At 39.9% G+C, this 25,133-nt stretch overlaps 1 protein-coding gene across 4 annotated transcripts in view; it reads left to right on the forward strand.

Annotated features, from left to right (window-relative positions):
* Window positions 1–25,133, forward strand: part of LOC124161210 (mitogen-activated protein kinase kinase kinase 15) — a 145,688-nt gene that overhangs the window by 35,267 nt on the left and 85,288 nt on the right. For all 4 annotated transcript variants that reach the window (XM_046537474.1, XM_046537473.1, XM_046537472.1 and 1 more), the window contains exons 11-14: window positions 2,964–3,133; window positions 6,847–7,030; window positions 8,148–8,281; window positions 10,351–10,478. In XM_046537474.1, coding sequence (XP_046393430.1) covers window positions 2,964–3,133; window positions 6,847–7,030; window positions 8,148–8,281; window positions 10,351–10,478 — 616 coding nt within the window. The remainder of the gene's footprint in view (window positions 1–2,963; window positions 3,134–6,846; window positions 7,031–8,147; window positions 8,282–10,350; window positions 10,479–25,133) is intronic.

Consider the following 25,133-nt stretch of genomic DNA (forward strand, 5'->3'; position numbering starts at 1 on the left):
CAAAACTATCTTACGAAATGATAGCGTTAGTTCAGGAAAACGCCCGTCAAACTGTTGTGTCGCACGCTGTCAACAGTTCGCCCGCCCTGTGCCAAAGCCCTGGTTCATGCTATGTGCCTTTCATGTTTTGCCTTAAAATTTTCCATGGCTGCAATTCTATTGCATTACTCCTGCGAGAGCTTTTAAACAAAATTGTTTGTGAGTAGGACTAGCATTGTAGAGCAACGGCGTGTGCAAAGAGAGGATCGGAACTCTTTCTACTTCCTCTTATGCCGCTATTACCGCCGACGCTATCAAAATTTCCTCTTTCAATTGGTATTAGGTGAGGTGAGGTTAACCAGTTATTTTGAGTAAGTAGAGTACATGAGTATTAAAACCAGATGGAAAAAACCAGGTTTTTCCAGGTTATATAACTTAAAGCATTGCGTATTGCATATCTTCGGTTCTCATGAAAATGCTGCATTTTTGAACTTCGTCCTGCTTCTTGAATACCATTCTCCGAAAATCTGGTCGGGAGCATGAAGTACCTAGATTATCTGACAGAGGGCATTGATCCGGTTATTTTTCCCTGGTTTTTTATTGGTCGTCCAGGAAATAACATAGCACTCGTGATGAGAATAAACCGAAATCGGTTATTTCGCAAGATTTTTCATCTGTTGCATAAGGAAATAACCAAAGCCCTGTAGACTGTGCAGAAAAAGTATAGCAAGTTGATTCACCTGCAGAAAAGAAGCAAGCAGTACGGAGATTTATGGTCTAAGAGTTTGTAATACTAAGGTATTATCACCAGTTGTTTTTACATTACCGCCCATCCCCCAGTTTCATCAGAAAATAACCAAGGACCCTTATCACTGTTGAGCAGAAAAAATTTCTAGGTTGGTATTTGTCAGTTGTATGAGTGGATATGAGTAGGATATCCTCAAGTCCTGCTTGTTTGTTTTTATTAAATTAAAAACTGGTTAATTTTAGGTGCCGGTAAGCCAGAGTATTTGTTTATTTTTTTGCATAATCGAAAAATAACCGGAGAAAAATAATCTGGCTCCTGATTACCGCACTCTCTCGGGAAACGTTAGAACTACCTGCACTATTTGCCGCTGCCAGACGGCCCACTGGCTGGGGTTTTCCTGCGCCTCTAACGACCACAGAGCACATTATAACTGGTTATTTCTGATATAACCAAAAAACCTAGCCGGTAATAACCTAAGCGACGAGTACTCGTTGAAATAACCAATGGCAAGCGGGAGAGAAATAACTGGATGAGTGAATACGCGTGGGGAAAACCTATCGCTGTGAAAAGGCTTTTTTCAATGGGTCTCAAGTTGAAATGGAATGAGTACTCAGTTAATTTTGGTTATGTCGTATATGTCTAAACAACTGGCAGAAATAACCAGACGCCTGAATGCACGTGAGGAAACCATGCTGCTCATCGCTGGGGTATGGGTTTTTATCAATGCATCATAGGGGGTTCGCAGTCCCCTCAGGTAAGGGTCCCAGCGTCCCCAGAAGGATCGTAGCTTAATGAAAATGAAAAAGCAGGAGCAATTTCCACAATTTTACATTTATTGATACGACCGGTTTCGCTTTTCAGCATCATCAGGTGATACGCGTGGGGAAAACCTATCGCAGCACCTGATGATGCTGAAAAGCGAAACCGGTCGTATCAATAAATGTAAAATTGTGGAAATTGCTCCTGCTTTTTCATTTTCATTATGTCACGTTTCCACTCCATCTCGCCTGAAACCTCAGACTATATGATCGTAGCTTACCTGAAAATTCAGGGGGGTGCCGGGACCCCCCAGCTGTTAGCACAAAATCAGGTTATGTTTAGCATGTCTGTGACATATGAGTATCTGGAGGATTACGGTGGGTCCTGACCACCCAGAAAAATTCTAGGAGGGTGTCGAGCCCCCCTAATTTTTTGTTGCAGATATTGTTGTTTTCAAGCTCGGCTGTACCTGGAGGGGTCCTCCCACCCAAATGGTCGTAATCCCTCATAAAATTTTGGGGGGGTTTGCCCCCCCAAAAACTATGTGAAACGCTTGTACTTCATCACCCTGATGTCGCATTATTTATATCCCAAGTAGTAATCGTGACACAGTAGCAATAGGAAAACTTGCCCAAGAATAACAGAGCAAAATAAAGTGACGATGAGCGGCTAAATACTCCCGCAAAACAAATTTTACGGCATGCGCTCAGCATATTTCCCAACTCACTACGGTTGTTTAGGCACCTATAATGTCACGCCTGGCCTCGGCAACAACGCTCGGGTGTCCTCGCGCAGTGGTTGGCTCAGAGAAATTTTTCTCGATTTAAAGTCAATATTTTTATTTCTTTTGATGATTAATAGAGAAACTATAGGTATTTCTGTGAGATAATGTATCCATTTTACTTATTCAAAATAGTTTTTAGAGCAATCGACAACCCATACAAGTTCCCCATTGTCTGTGCAAGCATTTGTTGTTTCTCATTATAGCAGAGCAGCTCTCGAAAGCAACTTGAAGTGGACAAGTGGAACCAGAGTTATGAGGGCTAAAACATTAAACAGAAATTTTGCTAGCGTCAGAATTCTTTGTTTGCTTTTAGTTCTCTTTCAGACTGTACTTAGCTATTGTATTTCCCATATCAATAAGAATTTTCACCAGATCCCTCTCTGTCTCTGCTGTGGCTTATGCAATTTGCAGCATGGTATTATTATTTCAGTATGGATGTTCACTGAAAGCAATGCTATTATTTGCTTTATTATCTTAATTGTCCAGATTTGCAAAACATTACACTTGTTCAAATAAAAACTAAGATAATTTGACCTGGAAGATTTTAAAAAGACTCCCTTGAACACTTGGAAATGTTTGAAATTTCCTCTCTTGACTATGGTGAACAATTTTGTCACTGAGATGATGCCTCCAATGCAATGTAGAATGGGAGGGTGGAGCACTTTTAGCACTCTGCTGCGTTATTCTTTTCAGATGCTGGTGCTGGAGCCTTCTAAAATATACATGCCGTCCTACGCCAATGTCAATTTGGGTGCTGAGCAGAAGTCCATCCAGTTGTCGAATGTTTGCCTGGACAGCATGAAGGGCACTTGCAGGCAGGTGCACGATTGGCTGTTTGAAGCAAACATGATCAGGAGTGTGAGGTAAGTTGCTGTAGGAATTAGGTAAATGAGGCTAAGGTACTTTATTTATGGTGTTATCATAACTAGGGATGAGTAGATTCCACTTTTTTTCGATTCCGATTCCAATTCCGATTCCTTCAAATCGATTCCCGATTCTCGATTTCGATTCCATCGATTCTTATTCCTTCTAACAGGTGGGATTTTGATTTGTCTGTAGCATTGCTGTCATTAAAATTTAAGAATTGAATGGAATAAAATAACTAGGGATGGACGGATCCAGGATTTTTGGAGCCAGATCTTTCGAATCAGATATTTTCGAATCCAAATGCATTTTTAAATTCCTGCCATTAAACAAAGTCATTATTCAAGTTTATTGTGGGTACGTACAATCAATGGAATGCTTTTTAGATTTTCATACACATTTTTATATTTTTATAAATTAAAAATTATTTTATGGGCTTTCAAGTTGTTTTTAAAAAAAAACATCTTTACATGCTCAGGACCTAAACTGTTACGCTTGGGTTTGGAAATGAAAATAGGAAAAATCTTAGGATGAACCACTGACCAGTGGCGTAGCGAGAGGACCCCCCAAAATATAAAAACACAATTACTTTCCTTCATAAAAGAAAACAAAATATTTAGAAATCATGAATTTACAAAAATGAAAAATGGAAAAAAATGAATCTATGAAAAATGAAGTTTTTTCTATTATGAAAGGTATTAAAATTAGTTTGAAACCCTCTCCTTTGTACCCTGTTGTTTAAAAATTTTCCACCCTGGTTTTGGACCCCCCCTTAACAAAATTCCTGGCTACCCTCCTGCCATCGACTGAATTCAAATTTTCCTCACGCACGTTTCCCCCGAATTCTATTTTCTCATTGCATACCGACTTGTGTTTCACCCGAAAATGCTTCAAAATTGAAACATTGTATGGTGAGGTGGATTTAGCACATCCTTGCGATAATTTACGCCACAGTGCACGCACACGGCATTAATTGGTTCTCCTTATCTCAATGGAAATGTTTATACACAATCAAAGACATTTTTATCGGTGTATCATTAACTTAAATTGCAACTGCGCAATCAGCAACACAATTAACAGTATTTAAAACGGCATTAACGTCAGGTGCGACGAGGTGCTCAACCGCTCAGCATGAGGAAGGAGTGGGCAGCAGAAGCTCATAAATGAGAGGTGGAGGGGAAGAAGCAGTGGCATAGCCAGGAATTTCAATTGGGGGGGGGGGATCCAAAACCAGGGGGGAAAGTTTTTGAAAAATCTGGGCACTAAAAAATGGGTTTTAAACTAATTTTAACACTTTTTATAATCGAAAAACTTAATTTGCTAAAGAAAAATTTTGTAAATTCCTGATATTTCAATATTTTGTTTTCTTTTGTGAAGGACAGTAACTGCGTTTTTATATTTCGGGGGGTGGCGTCCTCCCCATGGCTATGCCACTGGGAAGGAGCGCGTAAAGGAGAGGTGGAGAGGAAGGAGCACGCTCCCTCCGTATTTCAAACAACAAGGCTACAAATGAGGGAGTCGGATGAAGAAGTCAGATCTTGCTTCAGTGACGTCGTTGCCTTCAAAGTGAAGCTGGGCGCACTACGTGATATATGTAGTCGGGGTTTCTAATCCGTCTCTAATTGTTTGAGGGGTTAATGCTGCGCTTGATTCTTTGAAAATTATGCTGTTTGGATAATGTTGCATATCAGTAATAAAGTTTAATTGTAGAATTGTAGATAGAAAACTGAGTGGCAATCAATTAGAGCTGAAAAATAAACAGAAATATCGTCAGGAATGCGTCTCATTTGGTCTAATTATTTTTTAAATCTCGTGCATATCATCTAATTGTCGAAGCTATCAAGATATCTTCGGGCCCAGAAAGTCACTCTCCTAGCATTTGTCGTCTAGAAACGGAGAATTGAAGCAGGCAGGCCAAAAAAGGTCAGTTGGTGAGATGAGTTAGGGATGAAACACGATTCAGTTGTTTTCGTGTGATTTGATATTTTCCTTAGAAGACAATGATTTTTGGTCCGTGTGATTTCGGATACGAAAAAAAAACAACAGAGGCACGGGCTGATGGACGGCCGAGGGTGGTTTTCTGAAATCTGCGACGTAGTTACTTTTGACGTGATTATTATCCTACGGCGCTGAAATTTCCCCGATGATGGTTCAATCTCTTGGGAAGAGTCACACTATGTGCCAGTCGTATTTTGCCTTTTTTTATTTTCTGACTGAAAATCCTGGCCACGGCTGAAATTCTACTCGCAACCTCTGCGAGAGCTTTCAAACAAATCGGTTCATGAGTAGGACAAGAATCGCATGCAACGACGCATTCGAAGAGAGAATCGGAACTCTTTCCACCCTGATTGCATTCACTGAAGCTATTATTTAAAATAACTGATCCAGACCCGATGTCTTCCGTGGATATTTGGATCCGAGGTATCCGATCCAACCATCGCTAAAAATAACAATAGCCGTGGTGGCTACATTCTCGTTTGGCAGCGGTGGCTAAACAATAATGTAGCATTCATCGCATCCATACATACTAGAACATCCTGGTGGGTGCACGGTGGCGGCCGAACGCAACCTGTCGAATCCGCCCGGAGGCTGCGGCGGCTTATGCCAAGCAAGTGTCAACTTCCTCAAGGGTTGCATTGATGAAACTGGGCTATACAAATGCGAATGTGTCTAATTTTTCTATTATTGACGCAGATGCGTGTTAGTCTAAAAAAGTTACATTTATAAAAAAACCCGCTCTCAGCGCATATTTATAAGAAACTTTTTTCACGGGAAAACTCACTCTCTGCACGTTTTTATTATCAACAGACTTCAAATATCATTCGAAAATAAAAAAATATGTTTCGATCTATTATACTTTAAAATTGGTGGTCCAGATGAATTCTCCGAATGTGATTCATAATCGCAATAATTTGATTTGCCGTGACCAGCGGTTAATAAAAGAACGGAAAACGCATGCATTGCTTCGTGATCCCGAGGTTTCCAATTTTTTTTTCTCTGAGAGTTGCTCTTGAACACGTGCCATTTCAGGGTTCGTCGGTTTGTCGCTCTTGCCGACATTTTCATGTTTCCGAGGCGGCTTAGGTATGTTCGTCGCAGCACCCGCGTGCCGGGCGTATCCTCCGCATGGGCAAGGCTGACACCGTAGCCGCTTAGATGTGTGGCAGCATTTATGCCCCAAACTTATAGTCTATGCTCAAAGAATTCATCTTCCTGGAATCGATGGAATCGGAATCGACTTTAGGCGATCGATTCTCGATTCCGATTCCGTGCCCGAGAATCGGTGGAATCGAGAATCGACATTTGGAATCGACTCATCCCTTATCATAACTCTCCTATTCACCATGCTCTCAGCACTCTGGAAATTGACCCTTAGCCAACATATTATTTATTAGCATCAGTTGTGGAGGACGGTATCCATAAAAGAGATTCTTTGGCACTAGTCAAAAAAATTTATTCATGACTAATCCACAACGTTCCTTAATCAGTGCGTTTCAGCTCCCAGAAGCATTATCAGGTGCAAGAACGTGATGTGATCAAGCAAGATATGAAGAGTGAAGAGGGCTGGGGGAGGAGGATGGGTTGTGAGGAGTGGGAGAGCGATGAATCGCTGGATGGGGTTGTCCTTCTAAGAAAGGGTTCAGGGTTAGATGAAGTGAAAGAATAGTGGAACAGCCTGAGTGGCATATTCCTTATTTACTCCTTTTTTCAGTTTGTACAAGAGAGATGAACGGTGCCTTTTCCTATACGTCCATGAAAACTCTGACGACTTCCAGATTTATCTTCCATCGGAACAATATCGTCAGCGATTTTATGATCTCATTCTGGAGATGACTGTGGATCAGGAAGGAATGGTCACAGACCTGGACTCAGCATTGACAACAGACCAAATGAAGGTAAATACTCTCTTGCTTGCATTTTGAACTTGTATGTTTACTCTTTTGATGCATTAATAATGTGTTTTAAACAGTTCCAATGGGACAACTGATATGAATGATACCTCCAGTAATGTCTCCACACTTTAATTTAATTATATATCCAAACTGCCTAAAGAGCCTGTGGTAAAGGCATCTGTACAATTATAATATAGATATACAATTCCCAAATCAAAGAGGCCCGCACCTTTGATGTGCCTACCAAAGACCTAGGCCCTAGACCTTCAATTCCCTCAGTGTTTGACACACTTGGTGTATTACTAAGTCCAGCAGCACTTTGTTCATCTTTGGAAATATGTAGTAGGCCCAGGCCTCCAATCACATTCACCTTCCAAATTGTAGTCCATATTTTGGCAATTTGTTGTTCACTTGCTTCTAACTCCTTAAAAAGCGACACATACTTTTTGCAAATTTAATTGTGGTCTTCGCAAGTGAAATGCGATTATTTGTGAATGAAAAAGGAATCCAATCAATCTCCAAACACTTGAAGCAAAGCAAGCCCTGCTCTCCCAGCCAACGACTGGAGTGGCATCTATACAAACTGGATGTTGGCGCCAATGCATCATGCCTACGGCCCAGTTTCAGATGCCAATGTCGCAAAATCAGCGCAATTGGAATCAATGTAGTCGAATGGGTTCCAGCTATTTTGGGGTAAGGTGACAGGTGAGGGGAGGGTGCTCTTCAATCGAGCCCTGATACTGTTGGTGGGTTTCGCTGATGTCGGATTGAGTAGTGGGTCTGCAAATATTTGAATCCTCGCACGTCCCTAATAGTTGCTACAACTACGTATTTGGATGGCACCAGTGAGTAATAATATCCATCTTGAGAAGCACAGTCAAAACCTGGGTGGTTGTTTTGAAATTCTGTGAAACATTTCTTTTTGTTGGCTATTTGCCATTATTAGGTACTTTTAAAGGTGTTTTTATTATGATGTGCATCACCTTGCTAATTCTACACCTTTTGGATGCATATTGTAATGGTCTCAGTGTCATTGGGCTTACATCAAGTAATCTTCTTATGTATTTTCACATCTCTTTTCCTCAATGTGTGATTTATTTTAATTCTGTTTTATTCGTAGTTTGAGTACGAGCTTGATGATCAAAACAAGAAAATAGTGCTGGGGAAGGGGACGTATGGAATTGTTTTTGCAGCAAGAGATCTCAACACACAAGTCCGGATTGCTGTGAAAGAAATTCCAGAGCGTAATTTAGGGTGAGTGGCCAAGTAATGTTATCTTCTGCCCGAGGAATCAATTATTGTGGAATACAGCTGACTCCCAATTATCCGGCTGTGGATTATCCGTGCTTGAATTTCTCCCTCTTTTGATGTTTTTCGTGATCTTTGTAGAGGATAAAATCAGGCACTAAAGTACAAGGGGTAGTTCATTTTAATGAAAGGCTAAACTGGGCTAATCTATTCCATTGGGAGTCCCTTTGTAAAACAGAATTATTTTATTTACTTGCTGACAAGGAATGTTTAAAGTTTACTTGGACATCTGCTTTAGCCTTGCAGAAGACAATGAGAGGCATGAAAAAACCCTTGATTAATTTTAGAAGATTTTTCAATGGTTAACCCATCATAAATTAAGAAAAATGTTATCTATGACCTCAAAATTTCTTTTTCTTATTGCAAATACGCGATCATTGCTGCAGCTTTTCATGCAGTTGAATACAGCCCAAGGGAATCAGAGATTTCATGGCATGTTTGGGGCGCAACCAGTCAAGGTGAAACGGGAGAGGAAGGGAACAGTAGAAGTGAAAGCAGTGGGGGAAGTGGAAGCAGAGATATCATGAATCACAGCCAGGCACTCGCCTGCGCTGATAGTGTAATGGAGCTGTGGGAATCACATTATTGCCGCTAAAAAGATTGGTTGGGTGAAGAAAGTTCTCAATGAGTCCGGGAAGCTATCCAAATAGCAGACTACGTGCCTAAATAGTAATAATACAGTGAAACCTCTATTTTACACTTTTGAATGGACCACTTACAAAAAGTGCAAAATTGAGGATATTGTAAAATAGAGTATCATTGTTTAAAGGCGGTATTGTTTGGGACCTGATAAAAACTGTGCAAAATCAGGGAAAATGTATAATGGGGGAATGTAAAATCGAGGTTTCACTGTATATTGTTCGATTTACGTGAACTATAACTATTGTGGGAAATTAGAGTGAAATTTTGGATTATCCATGTTTTCCGATTATTCATGCTGCCTCTTGCCATCATTAGTCCGGGTAATCGAGAGTTTGCTGTGTATTGCTTTAGCCTTTTGTGCTGCGCATCATAGAATGTGTGCACTGGCAACTGCAGATAAAAGAGTATGTGCTTGTTCCACCCTATTTCATCTTAATTTTCATATCAGCCTCCTCTTACATTTGTAGCCCTTTCCTTCTTGAGTGGGGAAATGGTGTGTTATCTATATCATCTGGTCAAACGGTTTTATCGCACATCATATCTGGTCTCCAGATGATGAAGTATGGAAACAAAAACAGTCCTCCAAAACTTATTTAAGAAATTTACAGTTATTTTTAATGGAGCAATTTCTCCAAGTGACGCCTCAGACTATTGATTTTATTTGGTTTCATGGTCAAATGTTCAAAATAGTCAATGCCCCTACCAAAAAATTCTTGTAAGTCAATCACTTTTTTTTTCTTTTTGCCCACTGCTGCTGTGGTTAACCTTCCTCAAAGGAATCATCCATCAGTGGCCTACCATTTATTTCCCATCTGCTCAATATTCTTTTTTGCTGAACTCTCATCATGCTCTGGTGTTAATATATATATATAGACTAATTGGTGATTGTTTTGTGTGTTTGGGTGTGAAATACAATGTACGTTCTTAATGCTTGTCCTTCATAATCCCCACCTCGTGAATTTTTGCCTCCCCCACCATAACTGTAAGTATTTTGGTACATTGCTGGGGTGCGACACCTTGAGAATGGTGGTTATTGGTTGAAACTTTGGTCACTGTAAGTTTGATTAAAGTGTGAGAATTTACAATAGCTTTGTGCTATTCAATCACCATGATAGGAGAATTTTCCACCATGTCAAACCTGAGTTTGTCGCTCATATTTCACGATCAACCTAAAATTTTGAAAAATCACATTCATATGGTTCATGTGGTAATTTTTGTAGTGGAACCTGGAAATGGTTTAATTTTTCGCCTTGATGGCATGTAATTGTGCTTGACATTGTGACTTTTGTGGACTCCTTGAGCTCGTATGGTGGATGTAGTCAATGTCTCTCCTTCGCAATCCTTGTGTAAACGCTTTGTGATTGCGCTTGCAGTGATGTCCAGCCTCTGCATGAAGAGATCAAACTGCACTCTCAGCTGCGCCACCGCAACATTGTGCAGTACCTGGGCTCAGTGTCTGAAGACGGCTTCTTCAAAATATTCATGGAGCAGGTTCCTGGAGGTGAGTCGACTCAATTAAGTATCTCCTTTGACTTACTCACTCCCTGAACACTAGAACACCAGTATGGTCGTATTAACAGCAGTTGGAATTTTAAATGGCCAACCCTGCTTTATTTTTTGCCATAAAAGAATTTCCTTGGATGACTTTTCCTTACTTTTTTTGATTACAGTGGAACCCCGATTTATCGTTCCGGCATTCATCGTTTTCCCGCATTCATCGTTCGCCGCTCCTGGTCCCAAATTAAGTTCCATAAAGACAATGTAATTTTTTCCCGCATCTATCGTTCCCCCAAGTATCGTTTTCCCGCATTGATCGTTTGGAGATCGCAGTCCCGTCAAATAATTTTCCCGCATTCATCGTTTGATAAAAATGAGACGAAGTGTTTACAACGTGTTATTTATGGCTATTAACAACAGACACATAGTTTGAATCTTCCCCAGGGGATTGAAATGCGATAGGGAGAAGCAGAGTGCCATGGGATAGTTACATTAGCGCATTTCCCAAGATCCGGTATCCCCCTCCATTCAGCACTCGCCTCCCCCCGGTTGAAGCTTTCTTCTTCTCCGAAATAAAAAAGGTCCCAGCTCGAGCAGGGATCGTATTACGACGACCTTAGCTTCGAAAGAAAATATCAAGTTACTCGAGAACAAAAGAAACCTTTTTCACGCCTCCCCCTTTCTCGACCGCTGACTTTTTTTTAGCTGACTCGCTTCAAAGATACCCACCTCTGGAGGTCAACTGCTGCATGAATCACCGATTTGCCCAAAAGGTGTGTAAAAATGAATTTCGGCAATTGGTATTATACTTTTATTAGATTGAGATATTAGTGATGTGCACGTAAGTCAAAAAAGAATGATACCAAACACAACATATTTCTAACGTTATTTAAGCATTTTAAGCAAGGAAATAGTTGGAATAATACGATGGTGATTTCTGGCAAATAACGATATCCTCGCAGCTGATAGTGAGCTTCACGGCAGTTGATGTGATTTTTTTTCGAAAACAGGGAGGGCGTCTGGTTACAATTTACGAGTTATGCTACAAGTCTCACTTGTCTGAGTTGCTAACGAAGTGATGTCTTCTCATATTATTTTGTTTCTCTCTACTAGCAATCTGAATTCATCTGCATCTAGAACTACGCTACTTATTGTTAGAAATGAGTGGGTAAGTTGCCTTCTCTATAGGATAAAAAATTTCATTGCGCAGTCATATGGTCATGCTTCACCCTCTGCAGTAAGCTCTGCCTACGCGAAAGCGATAGCATTAGTGCCGAACTTCACCTCGTACGAGTGGTTCCGTACTTTCCGGGGTGGGTTGACTTAAAACCAGCGAGTGTTTTCCGTGTGGATGCAATGGAGTCAGGTTTCTTTTTTATTAGTTTTATTCTTATTCGTCTTCGGACCATGGCCCTTCCGAAGACACAAGTGAGAACTTTAAAAGATGGACTGAAAATAATTGATGATGAAGAAAAGAACCCAGGCTAGAAATACGTGAATATTGCAGAACGCCTCGGTATGTCCGGTAGCACATGACGGCAGGGGTGTGGGTAGAGCGAGATCCCTGGTGAAAACAAGAAGTGGGATGAAGCCGAGGATCAGGTGGGCGTGCCGCTGACGATTAACGCCACATTGCCTCAATCATATTAAAAATTTAATTGCTAGAAAGGAACATTTCAAATAATAAACTATTTTTGGCCTTCTTGATCCATTTCATAACCTATCACTGCAACGGCGAAATCAGTTGTTTGAGGCATAACACGCACATTTCTGTCGTAAATACGTGTACTTGAAATGGCATTTGATAGATAAGAATTTTTACATCAGACAGAAATGCATAATAGCCGTGAAAATTCCGAGTGGAGTGCAAACATTTTTTAGCAAGGCGGCTTGTTCCTTTAGGATATTAGAAAGAGGGATAAGTCGAATCAACAATAAGACCTAAGTGTTTCGATAAAGACTTGAAAATGTCGCTGTAACGACGAAACGCGTAGTGTAAAATAAATCTATAAGTGGAAATATTGCAATGTGTCATTTCAACAATATTACGAACTTCCACCACATCGTGCCTAACATCATACAAGATATTAATAATATTCCTGTAATCAGCTGAAATCTTGTTTGAATCTGTTAATGAATGTCATAATTCGCAAAAATCCAGTGGATCCTGGGACATAGGCAACCCGGACAAACATTCCCGCATTGATCGTTTTCCCACATTCATCGTTTTTTTCATCCATCCCCTGAAAAACGACAGATCGAGGTTCCACTGTACTTAGTGTGTAGCAAATCCATAGACTTATACTGCAAATCTGATTGATTGGAGTCTGACCCACTGTGCTGGGTGAAAAACAAAGGTTCAAATATTTTAACCCTTTTACTGCATGTGCCCATTTCAGGATGTGGGATGTACGAAGACTGCCAAGGCTATTTTCCGAAATTAGCAACATTTCACATTTAAAAATTTTTCAGCTACTTAATTTTATTTATATGTCTCGATTTTTTTCCCAATTCTTAAGATATATAATAATAATAATTATAATAATAATTCTTTATTGGTTCCCGGACATGTGGACAACATGTATAGAACAAGTCAAGTATGTACAACACAAAACAAAACATAAACAATGAAAGTAAAAATTATAAAATCCAATGCAATGACATATACTCATCAACAGAATAACAAGAATTGCTTACTAGATACAAGTACAGTTTTTTCTTAAAGGTGCTCATAGAGCATATTTCCCTTAACTCTTTCGGCAAAGCATTGTAAAAACTCACTCCAGCATACACAGGGTTTTTACAATGCATGTTTAGATTATGGGGGACAATCCTGAAGTTTTTAGATGCTCTCGTGTTGTAATTATGTATATCACCATTTACTCCAATCTCGAACATGCTTTTGTATTGACAGATAAAAACTATAGTTGAAAAAAAATATATACATGGTAATGTAAGAATACCCAGAGATTTAAAATGCTCCCGGCAGCTACTTCTACCAGAAATACCTTGAATGATCCTAATGGCCCATTTCTGGAGTCTAAAAAGCCTAATACTGTGTTGAGAGTGGCCCCAGACCACAATTCCATATTTCAGCCTACTATGGATAAACGCATGGTAGACAGAAAGGGCCGTGTTGGTGTCGGTGAGCGATTTGATCATTCTAAGGAGGTAACATCCAGATGCCACTTTGGTACAAAGAGTATCAATATGAATTTTCCACGATAATGATTCATGCACATATAGTCCCAGGAATTTTGTTTCAGTGGAAGAACTGAAAATTTTGCCATTTACCCTCAGAAGTGGAGTAGAGGTTATTTTCTTTTGATGTGTATGAAACTGAATAAACGTAGATTTTTTATCATTTATGACCACATTGTTGTCATAAATGATAAAAATGTTTGGTGGGGGGGTTTGATGTTGCATAAGTACTTATAGTCGAGGAGAAGATACTCACTGATTGAGATCTACCTGTTAGGAAGGATTTTATCCACTGATTTGCTATGCCTGAGATACCATAGCTTTCAAGTTTAGAAAGTAAGATCTCATGATCCACAGAATCAAAAGCTTTTTTTAGGTCATAGAAGATTCCTGTAACAGAATTGTGTTTGTCAAGTTCACTAATAACATTGTGAATGAACTTAGCCATGGCAATTTCAGTTGACCTATTTTTCATGAAACCAAATTGTTTTTTAGAGAGAATATCAAATTTAGTTAAAAACGATAAGATTCTGTTAAAGATGACTTGTTCAAAAACCTTTGAAAATACAGATAGAACAGAAATTGGTCTGTAATTATTCATATCTTGGGGGTCACCATTCTTGAAAATTGGGACAATCCTCGCTACCTTTAATTTCTCAGGAAAAATACCCAGTGACAGTGACTCATTAACTAAATATATAAGTGGAGTCATAATAGCCATTTTTACATTTCCTTTCAATATTGTGCCAGGAATGTTATCATAACCAGCAGAGTGTTTCCTACTAATTTTTGTCAGTATGCTATTAATTTCTTTCTCATCTGTGGGGTAAAGGAAGATAGACTGAGAATACTGAATTCTGAGGTTGGGAGAGTTAACAGGATTCTTTGGAGGGTTTGAGAAAGCTTGCTGATCATTGATGGTATTCAGGAAGTTATTATTGAGCAAGTTGGCTATGACAGTTTTATCTGATATTAAAGAGCTGTCATGCAAAACCACGTCAATGGAGGATTCAGAAGCTTTTGAAGAAGTGGAATTTTTGATTAAATTCCAGGCAGCCTTGCTTCGGTTATCTGAGGAATTAATGGTATGCATGTTGAACTTTCTTTTTGTCTCATTAACTAAAACATGGTTTTTTTAAGTAACTGAAAGGTCGTAGCACTTTTCCACAAGAATTTTTAATGCGTACAACGCGTTTCGGCTCACTGAGCCATCATCTGGTACAAGACGCTTGAACACATGTGAAGATCCCTTTTATACCCTTGAGAGAGGAGAGTATTGGAGAAGGAGAGGATTTGACATCTTTGAGGATGGGGGGGGGTGGGAACGGGTGTACAGAGTATAGACAATGGGGAAAGATACAACTACGGGATGTGGAGAACCCACGTTGGAGGGAGGGTTCTGGTCATAACTGTAAAATGACGACACGTGCGGAAGACCATAGCAAAACAGGAGGAGGGGGTGTTGAGAAGAGTGAAAAAAAGGGGGGCTTAGGGTAAAAAGAGGCCTCGTGTCTTTTGAAAGTGAGAGGAGTAAGTAGCGGCGCAGGAAAAAAAGGCGGGGTGAGGAGTCCCTTTGGGTTAGCTGAGAAGGAGTGAAAGTTAGCGGGGGTACAAGGGAGGAGATTGCCAGCAATAGAAAATGGTCAAATGCGTAGAGAGGATGGGCGGACGGGAAACACCCCGTGGATGTAGGGGTCACTTAAGGCGTGGGTGAGGAAAGAATTTCACCATTTTTTTTGGTGAAGGGTATCTTTAGGAGAGGGGAGTGGGTGAAAAACACTTGCTCATTCATAAGCGTATTCAAATCACTTTGTACAATTTCGAATTGCTCAAAAACATCCAGTCTTGTACCCTTACTTTCTAAATGTAGAATTTCAGGTTTAAAATTACAATAATGTAAGGTCTGAAGAAGGTGTTTAGCGAGAAGTGACGTTTCATCTCCATTTTTCCAGCACCTTCTATGTTCTTTCATTCTGGTAATGAAACTTCTGCCTGTTTGGCCGATGTAACACATGTTGCATGACTCACAATTAACCTTGTAAATGCCAGATTGATTGATTGAATCTATTTTGCGGCACAAAACTTTACCAAGAGTGTGGGGGTTATAAAAAGAGACATTGAATTTATTTTTGGGGAATTTGCGAGCAAGCCTATTTGAAAGATCCCCTACAAACAATAGCCGGCACCATTTTTTTGGATTTCTCAGTGATGAGGGGAAGGGAGCAAAGCTGTGAAATAGCTCGCGTTTTTAACTTTCTTTGAAGCATTTTGGTAATGATGTTTACACTATAGCCGTTTGAAACTACAATTGACTTGATATTAGAAAGTTCACTATTGAAATTCACAGCACTTAACGGTAAATTCACCAATCTATGCAACATGGAATGAAATGAGGATAATTTCTGGGAGGTTGGGTGGCATGAGTCACTTGGAATGATTGTATCACTATAGCAGGGTTTTCTATACACACCAAATTCATGTTTGTCACCAACTATGGATATGGAGAGATCAAGAAAGTTTATTTGTTTATCGGATTCTATTTCCACTGTGAACGTAATGTTGGGATGTTGGGTATTTAAAAGATTCAGAAATGTATCTAATTGTCTAGCACTTCCGGTCCAGCAGCAGATGATGTCATCAACATAACGGTACCAGTAGAAGATGTTGGATAAAAGTGGATGTCTGGAATCAAATAACTGGCATTCTAAATTGTCCATAAATATTTCAGCTAACACAGGTGAAAGAGGGGAACCCATGGCAAGGCCGTCTGTTTGCCATGGGTTCCCCTCTTTCACCTGTGTTAGCTGAAATATTTATGGAAGCCTGGAATATTATTTACCCTGAAGCTAGAACTTGCAAAAACATTGTCAATATTTTCTAATTTGTTCTCAGAAGGTTCAGTGAACACACTCTTGAAGTAGGAATTCAATAAATTGGCTTTCACGAAACTGTTTGCTAATACTTATCCATCATCGTATTTTAGCGATCAAACGGAAGATATTTTACATTGCTCGTACTTCCCTAACACCAGACCAAAATGCTTTTGAGTTATCCCGTTACTCCTCTGGCAGTGTTTTCATTTTAAAATTCGTCAATGCATTCCTGAAGGCTTTCTTAAGCTTTAAACAACTTATATTTTTTAATTAGCAACACGAGATAATTACTGGATAAATCAGTATTGACATCTTCCATTTTAGCAGGGCATTCTCTCTGTCGCTTTAATGATTTTTTCACTCCCGCGTCAGCCCATCTTGTTAGACAATCTTTTTAGTATTTTACTAAAAAGGTTGGCTAACTAAAGACTTTTGAGATGTGAACTTTTCCTGTGACATGCGTTACAAATTTCCTATTTCACTATTAATGGAAACCTATATGATCATTATTTTAAAGCTTATTTCCAATGGTTCCAAACATAACTACGACCACGTATGTAAACAAAAACACTCACTCTTAAAATGTGTTTATATTCACCATGAAAGAATGCCAATTCTACCTAATTTCAAGGAGAATAGAATTTAAAGTAACTAAAATTATTCATTTTAAAAGAATATGATAAATTCTTACCTAATAAGAATCCCCAAGGACGATCAACAGTTCCACAACGTTGGCCGCCATAGCCTCAGCAAACTTCCCAAGCACCCTGGTAAACAATCGCATATCGCGTAGCGGAGGATTGTTGCACAAACTCGTATTTGCAGCGTTCCAGCATCGTGCTGCAGGCATGCTTTGCGCATGCGCTGTTGATGCGCTGCAATTGCATGTTTTGCCAGCGTGCTGCGAAAGAGCGCTGCACAAGCGCTGTTACCGCGCTTCATTGAAACGGAAACGAACTTGCAGCTGTGAAACCCCTGTGCAGCGCTGCTGCAGCTATTTGTGTTTACAGGGGAGTTACTAAAATACTCGGATATTTTCTTTTGCCGCGATAGTTGATGGCTTTTCTTTGTCATGTAATTTTTTATGCTTTGCAAGTGCAACAGATGAATACTATCGCAATCACTTTGTCCCTCCAACCAGTTCATCAATTCACTTTAATTATGTAATAAATGGCCAATTTTTGGCATCTCGACCTCACATTCGTCTTCTTCATTCTTGCTCTCATCTTCCGATGATGCAGCTGTTTTTGCGCTGCTCTGGACTGCAGCCACAATTCTTCGTCACTCTTATAAGCAGATACAGGAGTTTCCTCGTCTTCGCGAACCCAGGCCTCGAGATCACTCACAAATAGTTTATTACAAAGAACATCTGAAGCTTCACGCGCATCCTCTTCCGTGAAACCCAAAAACTTGTATTCATCTTCCATGCTATCGCCCGCTGTATACTCGCACTTTGACCAGCAATTTAGGATTGTAGCTGAAGTTATTTTCTTCCATGCCAATCCAATATTATAAGCCATATTCTTCAGGGTGACTGTTTTCAGATATTCTTGTACCTGCAGTTCTGAATTTATGACACTAGTGAGCAATAGGGTAGTTTCCTTCATCAAAGAAAACAAAAGGCAATAATTGCGATTCGTTACCCACCATTAGTGTATTCATAATATACAAATTATTTCGTTTTATAAATGCCGGTGTAGACGAATGGCAATAGTCCATTTTTATCCTCATTTGAAAAGGGCCAGATTGGCGCCCATGCGATGCCACTCCACGTGACGTCACAGGGACCTAGTTTCTATAGGAGAAGATAGGAGTTATACGTCGTCTGAGGTTACCAATGCATGCATGAGGCGCAGAGCTCAGGGAAACATGTCTTAATAATCACTTATTAAAACTGGCTAAGGTCGGAAAGTTTTCCTCTTTTGATAAGGTATTAATAATCCCTATTTAAGCCAAGCGCTACCAGGCGGCAGGGCACTAGGCTACCCGCTGGCAGCTTGCGACGTATCAGCGCTAAGCCTCGCCTCAAGGTCACCTCACCGGGCGGAGGGGGAACCAGAAATACGACGTACGGAGAGATTTCCCATCATTCCTACTAACGCGTCGCGTTTTCGCGCGCTTGAAAATTTTCACTTTTCATTTAATCGCGAAAAATAGATATTATCATTTAAAAATCTAAAAGCGTGAAATACGTACTCCAGGAGTAATAATCTTTCGATTAAGGCAATAAAAAAATAATAGGAAACCACCCTATTCCCGCCGATAATGGGCTTTAAATGCTCTAATTATCCCTTGATCCATGGGCTGAATAAGAGCTGTCGTATTTTTTGGTAAAAACGAAGCCACTATTTTGCCATCCCTCGATATCAAGAGCTCAGAAGACGGATGGGCCGGACAGTTATCTAACAGAAGTAGTGCCTTCTCTTCTAACTTTTTTGATCTTACGTGGCTCTTAACCGATGGAACAAAATCTTCATTGAACCAAGATAAAAAAATGTCTCGAGTCATCCAGGCATTCTGACTGTTTTTGTAATTTATGCTCGAGTTCACGAGACACAATGACCGATCAGGCATTACTGAGTTTTTTTTATGGCTGCGAAACAATGTATGGAATACGTCGCCAACCGCGTTAATACAGTCGCTTGAAGTTGCGACTCGTCGGTAGTCACGCCGAGATAAAATTCGCCACAAAGTTACCTACCTCAAAAAAAAGGTCAATGTAATCATCTAGGGGGACATGGTGAGACCCGCAGTATATCCGAAACCGCGGTAAAGTGAGTTGCGTAATAACCGGAATTTACTGTAATATAGTTACCCTTACTCATTTAAGTTTTTCCTTACATAGAGCATAAAATTCATCAACAGAATACAAAGGTTTTTTTATTAAAAATTTTTTGAGCTCAATTTTGAATTTATACAAATTGCTGATTTCCTTAATATTTTGAGGGAGTGAATTTTGGAGTTTGGCTCCTCTGTGGTATGGACCCTCAGTATTTAGTGTGGTAGATCTAGTTTTGATGTGGATATCTAGGTTTGACCTGGTATGATTCTGGTGAATGTTGCAGTTTAACTTATATAAATTCATGTTATTTTTAACAAACAGAATGAGTTCAAAAATATACAAGGAGGGTAGGGGCATTATACTGGCCCTACTAAAATAAGGTCTACTGGTCTCTCTATAAGATAGGTTGAAGAGAGTCCTTATGGCCTGCTTTTGCAATTTAAAAATTTTTGCACTGTGGCACGAACTGCCCCATAAAATGAGGCCATATGCCAGTATGGATTGGAGGTTAGGAAAATATAGCATCTTCAGAATATTAAAGCTTAAGCTAAGGCGAAGATATCTAAGCTGATACAGAGATTTACTTAGCTTGGGTATTATTGAATTGATGTGTGAGGACCATTTTAAGGATGGCTCAAATACAACACCAAGGAATTTTACATTGTCTGCAAATAAGATGTCAACATCGTTAAGTTGTACTGATGTACACTGTTCTTTGCTAAAATTTAGGCACACAATCATAAAAAACAATTTACTACCAATTTAAATTTCATTGACTTTTTTAATTATACAGTGGAAGCCCCTTATAACGTGTACGGGATATAGCGACAAGCTGGAATTAGCGACAGCTACCCAAGGAACCATTTTCAACCCTATGATTTAAATGTAAAATAAATTCGTATTAGCGATAATGGCTCGATTCCTCTCCTGCGCCATTCGTAATTACGACAGGTAGACTTTTTGACCACGTACCGCATCTCTGGCATTCAATGCTATTAAAACTGCATTTTTTTCTACCAACTTCGATGTCTAAATGTTCAGTATTCCTCTATTCTTCTTTCCATAATAAATTTCTCATGTACACATTTCATTGCTCTTTTGTCATCTACTTGCGCCTCCCACAGTCAGGTTAAAAATTATTCCACCTGTCTGCTAGCACCATGGCTGGTAAACGCAAGTCCTTGGATTTAAAAACCAAAATGAGAATTATTGCAGATTGTGAAAGTGGAGAGTGTACAAAGAGTGAAATAGCGAGGCGATTTGGAATTAACACATCGAAATTGTTCACTATTTTAAAGAAAAAGGAACAAATTCGTGCGGCAGTGCTTCAGGAAAGGCGTCCAAGCACCCAAAAACACCTGCGGCCCGGAGAGCGTCCGCAGCTAGAAACTGCCCTTTTCTCGTGGTTTTGACACCAAAGATCCGCGGGGATTCCTATCACTGGTCCAATGATGAAGGCTAAAGCTGAATATTTGTGTGAGAGGCTTGGTGAAGACAATTTTAAATGCTCGGATGGATGGTTTGCATGATTTAAAAATAGGAAGGGAATATCCCTTCATAAACTATCCGGTGAATCATCAAGTGTTGACGTTAATGCTGTGGAAGGCTGGGCTCCGGTCCTTAAAGCCTATTTGGATAATTACAGCCCCCGCGATTTTTGCAACGCTGATGAGACGGGTGTATATTTTAACCTTCTCCCGGACAAAACTCTCGCCACTCGAACGGACCCCTGCAAAGGAGGGAAGAAAAGTAAAGACCGCATAACTGTTCTTTTATGTGCAAATATGAATGGTTCAGATAAGTTAAAACCGTTCGTGGTGGGGAAATCCGCCCATCCCCGATGTTTTAAGGGAGTTAAAACTCTCACATGTACTTATGAAGCAAACAAAAATGCTTGGATGACGGCTGCTATCTTCACGCAGTGGTTACGAGCGTTTGATGCCAGGATTGGTGGAAGGAATAAAAAAGTGCAATTATTCATTGACAATTGCCCAGCCCATCCACCAATAGAACTAAGAAAAGTCAAAATTGTGTTATTGCCGCCTAACACTACGAGCGATCTTCAACCACTAGACCAAGGAGTAATTAAGCTTTTCAAACACAATTTCTGAAGTTTACTGGTGAATTACTTGGTCGCTCGAGTACCTGGACGAAATTTAAAAGAACTGAAGTGGAATGTTTTGGATGCCATGCGGGCAATATCAGTCAGCTGGGAAAAAATTCCTCCAGCGCACATGTCAGCATGTTTCCGGCATGCTGAATTTATTCGAGAGGAGAACAACAAGGCCATAGAGATTATGGAGGAAGCGCAAAGGGAAAATGATGAACCTGATGGTTGGGTAGAAATTCAAGAACATTTTGGCTCTTGTGACTTAGAAGAGTATGTAGCCGTTGATGAATGTGTGCCTGTTCGTCAAATGTTAACGGAGGAGGAGTTGATTGCAGCTGCAGAAGACGAAGCTTCCCTAGGCATTTCTGAAAGTAGTTCTGAATCTGAGGATGAAATGGTGTCGATGCCTTCAGTGGTTGAGGTGCAACATGCCATTAAAATAATAACTGACGTTTACCGGGCTAGTGATGCTTCACCGGGCGAATTCAATAAACTAAATGAAGTAGAAGGATTTCTGCTCAAAGCAAGTGCGACCAGGAGTCTGAAGCAGACAAAACTTGATTCATTTTTTGTCAGGCAATGAATCTGTGATTGAAAATTTTTCTGTGTTAGATTGTTAAAAGGCAATGATTTTCCAGAATATTTTTGTGTTTATCAATGCAGTTTTTTTAGAGTCATTAGATTAACCTTATTGACCATTTATCTATGGAGAAGTAACCTAGTCATCTTTAAAAGCTGCCGCGGTTTAAACCTGTTTTATTTACGTCTTCAAACAAGTAGTTGGAGAAGAATATTTATTTTATTATCGCTTTTATATGTTGTACTTAAGTGCATGAAGGTTTGAGGATGCAAATGACAATTGTTTTTAATGTTCTATCATATGCTGTTTTTATTGTTTCCGAGAGTAAAATATATTGCAAAAATCCATGATGATTGATTTCGACATCCAATAAATAGTGTAAACATGTTATTTTGCATGATTGTCAGTAACTAAAATCGCATTCATCCAGCCACAGGTAGCCAAGTCAGTTCCAGGCAGCATTCTTATCAAAAAGTGTGCGCTACTGCCACTAGGGGGCCTATTACGAACGAGCGGGCGGTACGCTACCGCCGGGCGGAGTTTTCGTTCGGTATACGGTATCATACCGCCCCTTGCGATTACGAATGGGACGGTCGGCAAGTCACCGCCGGGCGGAGAGTACGTGTCAGGGGGTCGGTAAGGAGCGATGCGGCGGAAGTGACGTTTGTATGAAAAATTCTGAGCTCCTTCAGCCCGAAAATGGTGTAGCCAATGGCAAGGGCGTGCGGTGTTCCAATTCCGCGGCAACTGTTCCTAGCAGACGAATATTTCGGCAAGAGTTGTTGGCAGTCTATAAAGACAATTAGTGGTATTTATGGATTAATAAGGATGTGTTCTTCGTTAATTCACCTTAAAAGTTTGACAAATGAACGAATTTTGCTCCTCAATTCTTACTTATAGGATAAAAAGTTGAATAAAACAATAATTAGCAGTGACTTGCGGAAGATATCATCAAAAAATCACGTATGAGCAGACGCAGGTAGTGACAAATTGCGTGGCAGACCATCGAAAAATTACGATAGAAGTACTTTTAGGGCCAACGGGCAAGGTGAACCACCAATTCCATTAGAGCTTTGACCGAAATGTCCATTCTTAAAAAATATATGAAAATCCACCACGAATACTTAGCTGGAGAGCCTTAATCACAGACAATATGACACTCAACATCTGTGAAATGACAAAATATCTGTTGCTCTGCATTCCTTTCGTGTTAGTTACGGGGTTTGGAAACCTAATGCAAATTCAGAGAACAAGAAAGGCACTTTTAAAAATAATGAAAAATAACTTTTTGGCTGTTATCTATGAAAAGCAATGGAGAATTAAAAAACACAAGATATTCACTTCTGGTTACAATAAAATTTTATTTCAAAATAATGTGACAGAGTTTCACCATTTCTTTGGTTTAATCACGGGTACACAACCACAGCAAAACAGTCTGCCCACAATAAACATGTGAGATCGCGAATCGGTTCCTCGGCAATCACACACACACAGGCTACAACTTATTTCAATATTTCAGGTAAAATCCACAATCGATACAAGCTCACACCATTATAAATAATGGTAAACAGGCAAATACGATCATCAAAAACTGGAAGTCACTACCATTCTTATACAGATTATCCTACGCAAGTGGCACAGGTGACTTTTCTCACTACAATTCCTTGGTACGAAATTGATATACTAGTATATAAACAAATTTCACGCATGACTTTGAACTTGATAGCTTGATCGTGAAATGTTATCTCTGCGGTGAATGACGAAGGTATAAACGCCACTGACAATCTTTACATTACTATCAGACACTTCTCGATAGCGTAAACCACTGTTTAAAAACCAACCACAATGGAACAGTGATAACTACAGCTCTTGGCAGATGTTTGTCAACCTCGTCAAACTTTGTGCATTACAACCACTGGTACTGTGATTAACGGTAGTTGTCACCTTGAAAATAACACTATTTTGAAACAAAACATGTTCGTAGAAATCTCCAAGCAGCGAGCAAAAGTTACATTCACCTCACTATTCAAGCAGTTATAAAGTTGAAAATAACACTACTTTGGCACAGAAGATGTTCGTAAAAATCTCCAAGCAGCGAGCAAAAGTAGTATTCACCTTGCAATACAAGAAAATGTCACGTTGAAAAAATAATATTTTGCCACAAAAGATGTTCGTAGAAATCTCCAAGCGGCGAGCAACAGCTGTATTCACCATACAATACAAGCACAGGCAGTCCATAACGACGAATTTTCCGGCACCTATGAAGAAATGGAAGATGTTATTGCATTTAAAACATTGCGGACATTAAAAAACATCCAAATTGTTCTAATTAAATAAATGAATGAGGGTCAACTTACAATCAACGTATCCATCTCCTACGGCCGTGGCTCTCTCTCTCTCATCTCAGACGGCTACAACGTTGTTGTTATATGGGTATTATACTTTTTTTGTTCAACTGCTCCAGTCGGCTCCAGTTTTGTATTTTATACGCTTACTCAGACATTAATATTATAAATAACACAAAATATGATAGCTTCCGAGTTTCTATCGTCGGATATTTTGTTTTAAAAACGCCAGCTCGACCCGAAAAATGTAAACAGACGTCCGCCATTAAGGGGTCGGTATCTCACCACCGGGGTAGCTGGCCGTGGTATCATACCGACCCCTAAGCCGTGGTATGATACCGACCGGTGGCCACTCGTAATCGCTCGGGGGCGGTAAACGCGCTTCGGGGCGGTATGATACCGCAGGCGGTATCTCACCGCATGCGGTAAGCCGTTCGTAATAGGCCTCTAGATGTCTCTACGTCCGGTGATATTGCGTCTGATTGCGTGAATCTCTACGAAACTTAAATATTGCACTAACAGACAGACTAAGTGTGGATTTAATCTATCATTTGTCCTTCTATTTATTCAAACAATTTTTCACGCATTTCCACCGAAGATAATTGATATGACTTATATGCTTTTAGATGCCGTAATGCTGATGTTATTAGGTTTCATGATTCTGACAGCATTTGAGTCAGCTGTTTTGAAACACGATAGTAAACCATTCATACAGGCAGACTTGAAGCGTAAGAAGATTATTTCCACCTTTATTCCGCCGTTAACATG

This window comes from Ischnura elegans, chromosome 6, assembly GCF_921293095.1.
Source record: "Ischnura elegans chromosome 6, ioIscEleg1.1, whole genome shotgun sequence".
Classification (NCBI taxonomy): domain Eukaryota; kingdom Metazoa; phylum Arthropoda; class Insecta; order Odonata; family Coenagrionidae; genus Ischnura; species Ischnura elegans.